Below are 16,019 nucleotides of genomic sequence, written 5' to 3' on the forward strand. Positions count from 1 at the left end.
CAATTGTCCGCTCTGCCCATCAATGGCGGGCTGCGTTTCCAGCCGTCAGACATCGGGAACTTCATTGTAATACATCCGCGTATCATTATAAGCCCAGCTCACCAGAATCACGCCCCCCACGCTGGATCATCCGAGCATATTGGCGTGATTGCGCACTGATGTGTTTCACAACAGCATATATATGACGTGCACTCGGCGAGCTGCACTTCGAGGGGAACATGGAGGTGAGTGCACAGTAACATTATGCAGCACTCGCGAGGGTCGCCTGTTGGACTTCAAGGTTGAGGCGCTGTGTGTTCAGGAGACGGCACGGGAAAGTCGCATTTTGCCGGCAGTCTGACAATGTGGTGCCAGGGCAAGGGCTGCACTGCGGTTGGGGCAAATTAGGTGGGGGGTGGGGGCGGACAAGGGCTGCATTGTAGTTGAGGCAAGTTCAGGAGGGAAGTGGCTCCACATAAAGGAAACCTTGTATAAAGTGACCATTCCTCCATAGCTGAGACAGCTCAGTTGCAGCCACATTGACATGCTCAGAGTCGGGCTTCTAGCTTATCTGCCCCCTCAAGCAATGCAGAGGGCTGAAAGTGCCACCAAATGCTCCAGAACCTTTCACCCCTCAGGCACTACAGTTTTAGTGGACTGCAGAACAGTTGGACGACTTGGCACATTGTACAATCTCCTTGCTAAAGCTGGCCATGGAGCAGTCACTGGTGGAGGAGCTCACAGCCCCTTGCAATGTTATCATCCCGGTTTGGACCAGTCTCCCTGATGGTTCAAGCCAACAGTGCAGCCTTGCAGTGCAGTTTAGCAGAATGCCTGCGCCTGAGCTGAGAGCACAGCGTGCAGTCCAGTGGGCAAAGCTACCACCAATCGGTCGAGTAGAGTGGGGCGGAGGTGGGTGGGGTTTCAGGCAGCCATACAGCGCAGTAAACTCTGCCATCCAAGTGGTGGCCAGCACTCTCTGGAATGCGTTAAGGAGCCTTCACACTTAACCAAGAGAGGTTCTTTGTACACCCAAGCTAACCCATGCGTCTCTCTCTTTCATCCTGCAGGAGGAGTACATCAGGAACATGGGGCCTGGTGACCTAGGTGTATGCCTCGTGGCGTACAGAGAGCGGAGGTGCCTGGCTGCACAGGGGGAGAAGCAACAGCCTCAGGAAGGTCTGCACACAGTTTCGAGTGAGTGTCCATGACTCCTACATTCTGGTAGGTCTCAAATCCCTGATGTCTCCCAGGGTCCACAGAGGCTGCAAGGTTGCTCCTCGGGGACAAGGGCTACCCCAGAGGATGTGGTTGATGACTGCAGCAGAGTGAAGGTATAATGAGGCTCATGCTGCAGCTCGCAACTTGGTGGAGCAGACCATCGGGATGCTGAAGAAGAGGTTCCGGTGCCTGGACCGGTCTGGTGGAGCCCTGCAATATAATCCACAGAGGGTGTCACGTATTGTTGTCACCTGCTGTGCCCTTTACGACCTGGTGCTGCAACAGGGAGAGGAGCTGGAAGAGTTGGACGTCTTCTCCGGTGAGAAGAATGTCAATGGGGATGACGGTGATGAGGGTGAGGAGGCCCTCAAAGGCGATGATGATGGCGATGAGGCCATCGCACTGCTAGATGAGCCAGGCGCCCTTGGGAGGGACTCATAGCTGCTAGATTTGTGGAGGATGATGACGTCATGCAGTGAGGAGACACCATAGATCCTCACATTGCATCTATAAACGTTTGACTCAATTCTAGCTGATGGCTGTACACATACCCTCTGTGATAAGGCTCCTGTCATGGAGACGCAGCGGAGGCCCTAATATTCACTCGATTCCAGAAGGATGATGACAACATGCAGTGAAGACACTCCACAGATCTTCACATTGCCTCTGTGAATGTCTGACTCCTGTCTGGCTGAGGGCAGCTCACTTGCGCTCTGTGATCAGGGTCATATCATGGAGACACAGTCATGAAACTTTAAATGCACCTGATCCTTCGTCAGCCTTCAGCACCTGACCCCTTCAGGAGCACAGAGTCACTGGTCACAGATGCTGAAGAGATGTGGGGTGGGTGCAGCCCCACCTTAAAGGTGTTGAGAGCACACAGAGAGAATGATGGAACTTTGTGATGCCTGCCCATGACATTCTGGCAGCAATGACAAGCACCACCAAGGTGCAGGCATTACTGATGTGTCCAGTTAATGTCAAGCCAGACTATCACTTTGGTCTGAAGGTTACACAATGTACAGGGACGAGGTCCTGGACTGAGACACCTGCCTTTATCTTGTGCAGGAACCAAGGTTTCACATCTGAGTGATGCGAACACTGCTCATCAGAACAATGAGCCCATAAGCAGGGAGACATTCTTGGGAGTTTATTTACAATAGTGAACATTATGCACAAGTGATTAACACCTGTGCCCAGGCTGTACAAGGCTTCTCCTCGTTAGTATAGTGAATAGTATCCCCGCTTGTCATGCGGGAGACCGGGGTTCAATTCCCTGACGGGGAGACATGTCCTTGTTTGAAATGCGCGTTGAGGAAGCAAGGCTCATGCTATGATGTACAGCTCCTGGTCATAGACCTGAGGGGCCTTCGTGGCTCCTTGCAGGCGTTGCCCATCTTTTACCAGGACCTGATCAAAGTCGGGAACATGGTTGCCTCGCGACACAGCTCTCCGCCGTCAGGAGTAGCGGCTATCGTCGAGAGCCGCTGCTCAGGAATCCGTCCCTCCATCCGTTTCAGTGGCTGGTGGAGAGGAGAGCTGTGGCTGCTGGGGTAACCAGGATCGGGACCTGCTGGGTGGCGGAGGAGTGGGCTGGATGATTCCACAGGAGCTGGCGCGTCTGTGGATGTCCGGCTCACGGCCAATGCCATTCAAGACCTCAGGACGGTCGTGCTCAGACCCGAAGTCATACTGGGCCTTGAGGTGGCTCAAGTGCGTGATGGTCTTCTGTCTGAGCGTTCCCCTGTTTGGACAGAATTCCACATTGGCCCCAAGCCCTGAACCCTCCCTCAGGAGCCGGTGCCCCGCAATATGAGCCGCCTCATGGAAATGCCCTCTGTGTCCTTTAGCACGGTGCGGAGGGGCTTCCTGTACAGGCTGCTGCTGTACACCTTTAATTTCCTTGCCCTTGTCCGCCGCCTGGACCACGCCCTGGCGTGCCTTGTTGCCGCCTGGCGGCGGAGGTCCCCGTTGGGGGGCCCTCTACGGAAGCGTACTCCCGCTTTCCATTGGGGACCTGGGGTGGAGGGTGTTGCACGCAGCAGTTCCGTGCAACCGCAGAATGTGTTGTTTCACAGACTCCCAAGATACCTGCCCTTTTTGCGGTCTTGTGGAGTCCGTGGACCACGTTTCTATAGGGTGTGGTAGGCTGCACTCCCTTTTCAGTTATTTAAAAAACCTTTTATTACTGTTTTGTTTGCACTTCAGCCCCGCGCTCCTGATCTATGGATACCCGGTGTGGAGGGGGGCCAGGAAGGAGGAGGGCCTCCTTGTGAACCTGTTCCTAGGCCTGGCCAAATTGGCCATTAACAGGTCCAGGCAGCGGGCGATCGAGGGGGTCGTCCGACCCGACTGTCTGCCCCTCTTCCGCGGCTACGTTCGTGGCCGGGTGTCCCTGGAGAGGGAGCACGCGGTGTCTGCCGGCATCATCGAGGCCTTTTGTGCCCGGTGGGCACCGCGGGGGCTGGGTGCTTTATCGACCCTCTTAATCATATTTTGGTTTGATGTAAGTTTCCTTTAAATTTTGTCTTTGGTTTTGCAGTGACCCTAACTTAGGGGCTGCGTTTAATTTATACCTCGTTCTGATAATTTAGTTTAATTGTTTGACTCCAAAAGAGGTACATCTCCTTAACTTTGCTAACCCTGCCGTTACGGCTTGGTGCTCCCCGGACATCCGCAGTGGAGGTACAGGCAGCCTGATGACTGCTACGCCCTGTCTGTGATGATCTTAACTGGTGTCCTCTGGAGGGCCGAGACCTGGAGGGCCCTGACCTGCTTTCGGGGTCCTGTTGTGTGGCAGTGGCACCCTTCTCAGCCTGTGGACCTAGAGCTGCTGAGATCACAGGAAGAGGGGATTCGGATGGGCCGGAGACTCCCAGAGTCACCTGGGTGGATGTCCCCGGAGTGTGCATCTGCTGATCCTCCTCCCTATGGGTGCCTGAGGGCCCCTGGCTGAGTCCTTGAGGAGAAGAGGAAGCTGTAGTGAGATCGAGCTGCCATGCACCCCATCACACTGACACTGTTGGAGGCCAACTATGGCATCTACAATGGAGTTGAGCCCGCGCAGCAGTGCAGGACAGATGTCCTGAACCAAGGTCTCCATGGCGGCCATGATCCTGCTAGTGTTGATCTCGGCGCGTTGGCATGCCGGCTCTATCACCTCAGACTGAAGGAGAATGGACTCCTCCATCGTGCTTTGCAATCTGAGGAGTGGAATGGACATTCCTTCCTGATGTTCCCGAGCTTACCTTTGCAGCTCCAGCAACTGTGACATGACCGAGTCCAGAGGTTCGTCATCTGAATCAGACTCAGCAAATTTCTGGCCTCCAGCCTCTGAGTGCCAGAAACCTGGGAATCCCTACTGCCGCCTGCTGTGGATCAGACAGTGAGATGTGCTCACTAGATTGTGATCCTGAGGCTACTCTAGAACTACTTCCCATCGAGGTGCGTTTCTCTGCACTGGTGGAGGGTGTGGGTGTGCGCTGTGATGGGTCTTCAATTGGGATTTCAGCAGATTCCTCTTCTGAGGTGTCTTCAGGTCTTGAGTCAAGGACCTGAGTCGTGGACTCCTTTGGCTGTTTCCCAATGTGCCTGTGAAAGCAAGGAGAGATAATTAGTGCATGGCAGTGGACTGCGGAACAGGATACATCACTCACAGCAGAATTGTCTGATGGATGTTGCACTGCTGGATCCTCACTTGGTCGAGTGTCGCTGACCTCACCATGAGCACAGGAATGGTCCAGGTCTTCACCAGCCAGCTGGAGTGATGAGAAGAGTGACTTACCCTGGGGGAACAGAGGAGATCATTCACTCTCTTTCGGCACTGGGCGGCTGTCCTCTTTTGCAGGGCATTGGCACTGACCCCTGCTGCCACCACCTCCCAAGTTGGATTGGTAATGCTGCCGCATCTCCTGCGGCCAGAGCAGGGGTAGAGGGCATCCCAGCGGCTTCCAAGGAGCCCAAAATGTGCTTGAGGGACGTGTCACTGAATCAGGGGGCTGCAGTCTTCTTGCCTTTTGGGGCCATGTCTTCTGTGTAGCAGCCCTGGGCTGGAAGCACTGAGAGGTGTGCACGCAGCTGCACTTTAAATATGGCACCCGGCGTGAGGAAGCGGTGAAGTAATGGTGTGGCGGGCGAACGAGAGCCCACCCACCATCGAGGTGGCGTGTTTCCCGGGAACGCATGATTAACAAGACGGGATTGGGACGATGCGGCGTGAAATGCCGCCATTGCGGTCGGCGGGTAAAACATTCTTTTTCCCGCCCGCTACCACGCTTAGGGCAAATCAAGGATGACTCCACCCATTATCTTCACTGATGAGACCAATTTTGTGGAACTACGTTGGAAATATTTGAATTTGAAAGGTTAGAATGAAAATTTCTTATCAGGCAAACTTTCAGCAGGAGATCTATTAACTCAGGCACCTTCAGATGACCGCTAGATAATGAAAGAAATTAAAGATGATTCAGTAAGGACTCACTCAGGCTCTTCTGGGATTGTATATTTTAAAATGTTTGGAAGAAAGAAAAACAAACAGAAGGCTAGAAGTTGGATGGCAGTGGAAGCAGAGCATGATCCCAGAGCCAGAACGGGTAGGCCGGGGCACGCCTGATATTGGTTCCTCAGGCTCTCTTTTCATGAGTTTCCACGGTTACAGAATGTGAGCCACCAAACTCAGGTAGTTCCTGGGTAAAGTGAAAACTAAGTTTTACTGAGAGGGAGGAGTCAGAGGGAAATCAGGAAATGGGGCCATGGACTCCTAATACTCTGACCTTACTGATAAGGTACTCCTCCAGCAGTTATTGAGTGTGCACACTCCACCTGCTGTATTGGATGCTTAATGTTGTACCTGAAAAACTGCCACGTGCCACCAAATTCCGAGGCCACAATGTGTAAGATAGTCTAGGCCCAGGACAGTCTAACTCGATTAAGTACTGCATTAGATAAATTGGCCTTTGTTACACCTTAAAATAAACTCATCAGTGAAGCATAGTTACTTGCTTATCTTTATGTCTAACCGTGTCTATTTGCTTTACCCAGTCAGGAACCAAGCACACAGCAAAACTCTCCATGCCTTCTTTTCCCCTATTTCTCCTCGGACACCTGAACATTAATAGTTTCTCACCCAGCTGACAGCTGCAGAGAGCAGTCCCGTTGCTTTGGGTAATGCAAGTGGAATTGCTTCTGCACGGGTTGTAGGGGAAGTCGCAGGGATCGTACAGCTGCTCACACAGGTCACCAGTGAAGAACGGAGGGCAGATGCATTCAAACTTTCCGGGGACGGCAGGTTCAAAACAGGTGGCACCATCCCAACAGGGATTGGAATCGCATTCATTGACATCCTCTGTGCAGGTTGACCCTCGCCAGCCTGGAGTACACATGCAGCTGCCAAAACATATTGAAATTAAAGGGCATTAGTTCAATGAATCACTTGGCAATGGACAGCCATACTACAGTCCCCGACAATAACTCAAGATGTTAAAATGTTCCGACAGTGTTTCAGGCACCCTGACTGGAATGGAGCTTGTGTGAAACATCTAATATACCAAAGTGCGGATGTGAAGCTTCACCAATTTTTAATTTTAGCAATTGAGGAAGAAAAAATATTTCAATCTAAAGATACAATAAAAATGTTGATTATAACATTAGGGTTAGTTTTACTCCATTAAGCACTCAAAGGATACTTTGTTCAAAAGCTCGAACACTCCCCAGTGCTAAGCAGAGTGCTAAACATGAGTTTCCTTCTTTCGATTAAAATCTTCAACTGGAACGGAGCACCATTCTTATTTAACATAGTTCCAAGATATTCTCTTCAGATATTCCCATTGGTGGCATTGCACTTTTCATTGGGTTTAAATGCTCAAAGGGCACAAACATTGCTTCTTTCACCTGTTTCAAGAGGAGGCAGCAGACTGCATGCTGCATTTAGCAACTTCCATGTTAGCATAACTTCAATGGCTAATGGAGTAATAAATTGAAAATAATTCACAATAAAATAAATTGATTTTAAAAATCTTGCACCACAGAAGGAGATCATTCAGTCCATTGTGCCTGTGCCAGCTCTTTGAAAGAGCTATCCAACTTTTCCCACTCACCTGCTCTTTCCCCATGGCCCTGCAATATCTTTTCTTTTCCTTTTCACATATTTATTCCATTCTCTTGTGTGAGCTATTGCTGAATCTTTCAAGCAGTGCATTCCAGATCGTAACAGCTTGTTGCTTAAAAAGGTTCTCCTCAGCTCCCCATTTGCTAATTGCCTTAATTCTGTGCCTACTGGTCACTGAACCTTGCCAATGGAAACCATTTTGCTTTACTTACCTTATTAAAGCCCTTCATAATTTTGAACACCTCTATTAAAAATCTCCTCCATGCTCTCAGCTTTAAGGAAACAAACACATTCTCCAGTCCCTCCCTGTAACTGAAGTCCTTCATAAGACCATAAGACATAGGAGCAGAAATTAGGCCATTCGGCCCATCGAGTCTGCTCCGCCATTCAATCATGGCTGATAAGTTTCTCAACCCCATTCTTCCACCTTCTCCCCGTAACCTTTGATCCCCTTACCAATCAAGAACCTATCTATCTCGGTCTTAAATACACTCAATGACCTGGCCTCCACAGGCTTCTGTGGCAATCTCTGGTGTCATTCTAGTGAATGTCCCCTGTTGCAATTATTGATCATTTAAAATTGTGACCTAAGTATTTATTTTTGTAGTATGGGGTGTGCTTTTCCCCCTTCATGAATCATGTGGTATACTTCCATTGTCCTGCTCATTTCCAAAATACTTTAATGTCCCCTCTTTTGCAAGCAAATATTTACTTTCCTAAGATGGATTTTGCTTCTATGATACTTTGTGATAGTGAATTCCACCTTGAGATCGATTTTCATTCTCTGCACCTGGGTGGTAATCTGGCGGAAGGCAATTGTCCAGTTTTAGAATGAAAATCAAATGGAATAAAGGGCAAGTCAGTTGCTCTGTCCGATTATCACCCAAGCAGTGAGGGCCAAAATCTTCAGTATAAAGAATGAGTGTCTCTTTTTAACCTCACTTTGAACATTTTATTGTGGCTATCTTAGACTCTTGTCCTCTCATTACCATCTTGCAGTGCATTGGAAACAATCAAATCCCATTTTGTAAAAGCATTTAATCCCCTCCTTTTGCTATGTTGGCCTTGTAGGTCCTGCTGACAGTGTCATGGAGATTATGGCAATTCTATCTGAGGCCAACATTCATAGGGAAATTCAACATTTCAGTGAAAAACCTTCTCAGGATTCTTTTTCTTCATTGTGCAATGAATTGGAGGTGGGAGTGGTGAGGTTTACAACAGGAAACACAGCAACCAATCTACTTTACACCAGAGTCAAGTTAAACAGTGTACTGCAGCAAACAGTCTACAGAATCTACTTAAAAATAGTCTCAATGAACCATAGCAAACAAAACTCATGACCGAAATTACAGCAACCTCTCCCAATAAAAGCAGGACGATTTCTCCAACAAAATGTAGTGAGTGGAGGATAGCACAGAATATGAGAGTATAATCCCAGTCACTTTCAGCAGTGCAGTCCCCTGGCACGATTGGTGGGTAAATTACCCAATCATTGCCATTCTGGTGTGGAATAATGGTGACACCAAATGCAGTCATTGAAAAAAATGTTCTTGGGGTGGGTGCAGCGCTGACAGGCTGGTAACCAGTGCCAAACCCTAATTGCTCTGAATTTGATACGATTGGCAGGCTTGCTAATTCCCTACAGTGGACAGCTAAACAGACTTAACACTGAGTTCAACAATTTCAGATCATTACCCTTGCCCCTTTTTTTTTGGATGGGAGCTGTTGCTGGAGATTCTGCTGTTTCCATTCACACCACTTTTGGACACATACTTTGTTCCTTTGCTTATCCCATTCCCATCTCTTTTTGCCTTGCACTATCATCCCGTTTGCCATTTAATCTCTCTTGCCTTCCATACAAATAATGATGTTCCCTTTTGCTCTATTCTCCTCTCTCTTCCCCACTCCCTCATACTTTGCCTGGTTTGCTTAAAAACTGTTATATCTCTAAGCACTCCCAGTTCTGACAAGGAATCACAGACCTGAAATGTTAACGATTTATTTCCCTATGTAGATGTTACCAGAGCTGCTGAGTATTTCCAGTATTTTCTGTTTAGATTTTAGGTTTCCAGCATCCACCATACTTTTCTCTTATAAGGGCGAACCATGTTAGTGCGAGATTGGAGTCACCTAGAAGCCACAGCTCGTAAGAGAGGCGACTTTCCTTCCCTAAAGATCAAAGCATAGGAACAGGAGGAGGTCATTCAGCCCTTTGAGCCTGTTGTCATTCGACGAGGTCATAGCTGATCTGTGACATAGCTCCAAATGCATATCCATGAACCAGTTGGGAGTTTACAACAAACCAAAAACTTCATGATTATTTTCTTGACACCACTTTTGTACTTCCAGACGTTTCTTTAAATGAAACTGAGCTTAAAATTCCTAACTGTCATGATGGAATTTTAACTTACATTCATTGCATTTACCCGTTCATTCAATACCGCCATGACGCTGTATCCAATGTTTTCTTTTCCACTATGTTACTACTGAAACTGTAGGATACAGCACCACATCAAGCTGGTTGTCAACATGAGAAGAAAAGGTTGGCTGTTGAAACAGTCTGAAATTCTCCCAAACTTCTCACATCTTTGAGCAGCCTAAGGGATAATTCCGGGTAACTTTCGAACCATAACAGAGGAACATCAACTATTGCCTCAGGTTTGTCACTGAGGTGCTCAGAAAGTTTTGCTTCTCACGATTGTGGACATAATTTAATTTATGAGATTCAGTCACACAGGAGAACGTACACATTGCTAATGAAGTGTGTGTTTTGATGTTACGGCGGCGATATTCCCACCTGATGTGTTCTGCAGGAATTGTTAGTTTAATTCATATTTATATTTGAGAAGCTTACCCAGGGAGTGTTACAAGATTGAATAGGATCTGGTGCAAAGGTGGCCATACAAAGTTAGATCACAAATCAGCCATCATCTCACTGAACAGTGGAACGGGCTCGAAAGGCTAAATGGCCTCCCCCCATTCCTATTCTCTTCTATTCCTGTGTTCTTAGGAGAATTTGAAATGGCAAAAGAGATGGAGTAAGATTAATCAACGCACACTGCATTAATCTCAGGAAAATTACAGATGAAACAGCAATGGTACCGCAGGCTAACACAATAATAAAAATGATTTTCATTTAATTACATTGAGAATTCTTATTTATAAAATCCCAAATGAAATTATGTATAAGAAACATTAGTTAATAGTTAATATTCAGATAAGATCACATTTAGGTTTTAAAAGCTTGGAAGACAGTGGGAAAACTAGGGGAGGTTTTGGGAATTTTTTTTTACTCTTTCATGGGATGTCAGTGTTGCTGGCAAAGCAGCACTTGTTGCCTACCCCTAACTGCCCTTGAACTGAGTGGCTTGCTCGGTGATTTCAGAGGGCAGTTAAGAGTCAACCACATTGATTTGGGTCTGGAGTCATGTGCAGGCCAGACTGGGTAAGAATGGCAGACTTCCTTCCTGTCCTAAAGGACATTAGTGAGCCAGGTGAGTTTTCACTGAGACTAGCCTTATATTCCAGATCTAATTAACTGAATTTAAATTCCACCAGCTGCTGTTGCAGGATTTGAACTTGCTCTCCCAGTGCATTAGCCTGTTCTTCTGAATTTCTAAGCCCACTAACTGTACCATTACGTCACTGTGTCCCCCTATAACAAGAGCAGTAGGTTTACATTTTAGACCGAAGGACAGATGAAAGTTTTGAGGTGAGCAATGGATCAGTTAATAGCACTCGCACTACTGAGAGATAAAGTTGCGGGTTCAAGTCCTACTCCAGAAATTTGAGCACATAATCTAGGCTGACATTCCAGTGCAGCATTGTGGAAGTGCTGCGCTGTTGGAGGTGCCATCTTTTGGCTCAGACCTTAAACCAAAGCTCTATATGCCCTCTCAGCTGGCCATAAGAGATCCCATGGCACTATTTCAAAAAGGAGCAGGTGAGCTTCCCCTCAGTGTCTTGGTCTTTCTCTATCCCTCAGTTCATACAAAAAGATTATCTGGTCATTATCACACTGCTGTTTGTGGGAGCTTGCTGTGCGCAAATTAGCTGCTACATTTCCTAAATTCTAACAGTGACAACTCTTCAAAAGTATTTCATTGACTGTGAAGCACTTTGGGACATGAAAGATGCAATATACATTCAAGTCTATCTTTTGTCTTTTAAAGAAGGAAAGCATACTTCAAAGAAAGAACATTTGCAATGGAGGGAATTTCAACTGAGCTCAGAGAAGGTAATGGGGCCCAGAATGCCAAACAGTGAAGCCTATCAAAGGGAAGAGATCACCACTGCTGATTATAGTTTAATGGGATTTTACATCACAGAATTGGAAGAAACAAAACATTCATAGACCCACAGAATGGATCAAGAAGCAATGATTAAACTATTATACTGAGTGGACAGGAGTTGTTTACACTGAGGGCCTAACATCGGAGGAATATCAATACCATCACTATTGCTTATATTATTGCTGCCAAAACTGTTTGCCCACTATTTAAAAATTCTTTTGAGTTATCAACATTCACAGATTGCAACTCTTTTGAGTACAATCACAGTTCTTGGTTTTTCCAGGAGTGGGACATGAACCCACAACCCTCTGATTCAAAGGCGAGGGTGCTATGAACTGAGCCACAGCTTTGCCCACTATTTAAGGTGGACAGTAAAATGTTTAGTGCTTGTCAATCATTAACCTTTACATAGAAATATGCTGAATTTACAGCACAGAGCATTTGACGCAACAAGTCCCTCCTGGTGTTCATGCTCCACATGACCCTCCTTACATACCTCTTTATCTAACCCCATCAGCATATTCTCCTGTTCCTTTCTTCCTAATATTCTGATCCAGCATTCCCTGAAATGCTCATCGATGTTTACAGCACAGAACGAGGCCATTCGGCCCATCGTGTCCACGCCGGTCAACAAAGATCTGACTACACTAATCCCATTTTTCAGTGCTTGACCCACAGCCCCGGAGGCTATGGCAACGCAAGTGAATATCTAAATACTTCTAAAATGTTATGAGAATTTCTGACTCAATCACCCTTTCAGGCAGTGAGTTCCAGACTCACATCACCCTCTTGGTGAAAAAATTTCTCCTCAATTCCCCTCGTACCTTATATCTATTCCCCCTGGTTATTGACCCCTCTACTAATGGAAAAAGTGCCTTCCCATCCACCCTATCTAGGCCCCTCATAATCTTATACCCCTCTATCAGGTTCCCTCTCAACCTTCGCTGCTCCAAGGAAAACAACCCCAACCTATTCAATCTTTCCTCATAGCTCAGACCCTCCAGCCCAGCCAGCATCCTGGTAAATCTCGTCTGCACCCTCTCCAGTGCAATCACATCCTTCCTATAATGTGGTGACCAGAACTGCATGCAGTACTCCAGTTATGGCCTAACTGGTGTTTTATACAGTTCCAGCATAACCTCCCTGCTCTTGTATTCTATGCCTCGGCTAATAAAGACAAGTATCCCATATGCCTTCTTAACCACCGTATCGACCTGCCCTGCTACCTTCAGGGATCTGTGGATATGCACACCGAGGTCCCTCTGATCTTCGTGCTTTCCAGGGTCCTACCATTCATAGTGTAATCCCTTGCCTTGTTAGCCCTCCCCCAGCGCATTACCTCACACTTTTCTGGGTTGAATTCCATTTTCCACTGCTCTGCCCACCTGACCAGTCCATTGATATCCTCCTGCAGTTTACGGATATCCTCCTCATTATTTACCATCTTACCAATTTTCATGTCATCCGCGAACTTCTTGATCATACCCCCTGTATTTAAGTCCAAATTATTTATGTACACCACAAACAGCAAGGGCCCCAGCACTGAGCCCTGCAGAACCCCACTGGAAACAGATTTCCAGTCACAGAAACATCCCTCTACCATCACCCTCTGCTTTCTGCCTCTCAGCCAATTTTGAATCCAATGTGCCACTTTGCCTTGGATCCCATCAGCTCTTGTTTTCTTGACCAGTCTGCCATGAGGGACCTTGTCAACAGCCTTGCTAAAGTCCATGTATACCTCATCAACACTCCTGGTTACCACTTCAAAAAATGTGATCAATTTTGTCAAACATGACCTTCCTTTAACAAATCCATGCTGACTATCCCTGATTAATCTGTGCCTTCCCAAGTGCAGATATATTCAGTCTCTCAGAATTCTTTCCAGTAACTTCCCTACCACCAAGGTTAGACTGACTGGCCTGTAATTTACTTGTCTATCCCTCCCTCCCTTTTTTAATAATGGGACAACTTTAGCAGTCCTACAGTCCTCTGGCACCTCACCTGTGGCCAGGGAAGATTTGAAAATTACTGCCAGGCCCCCTGATATCTCTTCCCTTGCCTCCCTCAACAACCTGGGATACATCCCATCCAGGCCTGCGGATCTATCCACTTTTAAGGATAAATGTATAATTAGATAAATGCATCAATGCTAGGCGCCTCAACCACTCCTAGTAATAGTGAACTCCACGTTGTTGTGATCCCCAGAGAGACCAATAACTTTTAGAAAGATATTCAAATTTCTAGTGGCTGACTGGAAAGATCACACAAGATTTCAAATTTTATGATTTTCACTGTAATAAACAAATTAAAAGCAACATTGTCTAAACACTATTCAGTAGGCAATTTATAATCTAAACTACAGAAAAGATCCCCCATTTAATTTTTAAATAACAGAAAATCACCACCATGGTAATACTTTACTCTGCCCTTTAAGTGGACACTTCATTCTCCAGTCCAAAGCTATTCTCAGCTCCCAATGACTTGCTTCCTTTTCCAGCCAGGTAAATTCTAATCCCTGAATTGAATTTCATGGTGAGACACAAATTGGAAATTCCTCTCTCTAGCCAAGCTAAGCAAATCTTCAAGTCTTATTTAAATTCTCAAAAGCTCAATTGCTTCAATCTGAACATGAGCTCCCACTTGCATTTTGCATGGTGGCTGACAGGGACAGCATTTTCTCTGCTTAAAGGTGCAGGACTAGCTGTCTCTATCTTTCTGTGTTCTCCCTCTCAATCAGATTCTTGCAGGCTTACCTGTTTGAGAGGTTCAGGGAGATCTTAAGAAAAATCTGCAACTCGATACTACAACGGCTTCCCATGGGCTTCTATCTTCCCAAAGCCCATCTCCGTTGTAATGTGAATCACGTGGGCCTTGAAACCAGATTGAAATGTTAATCAGCTATCCTTTCAACCCCAATACCACTTCATCTTGAAATTAAAGTTTACAGAATAGCCATTCTAAAAATATGACATTCCTAACTCCTTCTGGTGAAACTTGGAGTCTCACAATCTACCCATCTATCACAGATGCACTTGCCATTGTCTAAAGGGATGAATATGTTGCACCTCCTTCTCAGTAATCACTCCAGGCCTCACTGTCCTATACAACCAAGTCACTCAGACTTGTTGCGAAGCAGCATTTAGAGCAGGTCACATGACCCCCTAAATTCCTCCATTTAACCTACAGTAAAGAGGCAATCCCAAAACATAACAATCTTACAAATGTCATATTTGTAAGAACATTCTAACCGCGCTTTGGGTAAAAGAATTTCTCCAGAATTGCTTATGTTAGTGATATTTATCTTGTTTTTATGGCCGCAATTTTTCAATTTTTCACAAGTGGAAGCATCTTCTCCACACCAGCCTTTCAAGCCCTTTAATAAGCTGAAAGACCAGGATTAGGTACAATCTTCATAAGATCTCAGTGTTAGTATCATTCTGTAAAATCTTTTTTGGCACTCTATATTCTATTGGCAACATGGGAGACCAGGACACTGCATGGTAATCCAGTTTTTCTGTTTCTAGTTCTCACATTAAGGCTTAAATTTTCACTCTCAGGTCAGGAATGCAGAATCGGGACAATTCCCAGCTCCACAAACCCGACCTGGGAAAGGGTGCCCTGAAGTTCAGATTTTCAGCCTGGTGGAGCGGGGGCGGGGGTTGGTGTTCATGTGAAAAGGCGAGTCTAGGAGTTGTGGCGGGGGACACTGGAAAGAGTTCGGTGCTGCCAGGTGAAGTGGTGGGCTGGGCAGAAGGCCTGCCTTAGTGCTCCGGCACTTTGTCGAAGATATGAACAACCCTCACTGCCCCTCAATTCTCCCCCCCACACACTCCCCATGTCCAATCCATACAAACCTATGCCCCCCACACATCCCCAATGGCCCCTCATATCCTCCATGTCAACCTATGCCCCTCACCCACCCCATTGCCCTTTATAGCCCCATGCCAATGCATGCCATCCCATACCACCACTATCCTTTGCCCTCACATCTACCATGCCAACTCATCCAGTATTCACCATGGGCAGACCTCAGGAGTCATGCTGAGATTAAATGAAGTAAAGTTCTTAAGTGTATATTGATGAATTCATTATTTTAAAAATCTCTCATTGATAAATGTCATTCACTTGATTTAACTTCCTTTAATCGCTATAAAAAAAATTACTATAATTATAGTCTGACTTCAAAAAGTTTACAACCACTTGGAACTGTCAATCAAACAATGAACTGACACTTCTTACTCTTCTAAACTCCAGCAGATAAAAGTCTAGCTTATCCAACCTTTCCTCATAACTCAACCTGCCCATTCCAGGTATTAGTCTGGTAAGCCTTCTCTGAGCTGCATTCAATGCATTTACATCCTTCCTTAAATAAAGTGACCAGTACTGTACACAGTACTCCAGATGTGGTCTCACTAGTGCTC

General features: G+C 46.4%; 1 protein-coding gene across 1 annotated transcript in view; it reads right to left on the bottom strand.

Annotated features, from left to right (window-relative positions):
• The window catches only part of LOC144681101 (protein eyes shut homolog), a 192,099-nt gene that overhangs the window by 36,663 nt on the left and 139,417 nt on the right, over positions 1–16,019 (bottom strand). The window contains exon 7 of the mRNA XM_078542832.1: positions 6,326–6,585. Coding sequence (XP_078398958.1) covers positions 6,326–6,585 — 260 coding nt within the window. The remainder of the gene's footprint in view (positions 1–6,325; positions 6,586–16,019) is intronic.

The sequence above is a fragment of the Cetorhinus maximus genome, chromosome 5 (genome assembly GCF_964194155.1).
Source record: "Cetorhinus maximus chromosome 5, sCetMax3.hap1.1, whole genome shotgun sequence".
Classification (NCBI taxonomy): Eukaryota; Metazoa; Chordata; class Chondrichthyes; order Lamniformes; family Cetorhinidae; genus Cetorhinus; species Cetorhinus maximus.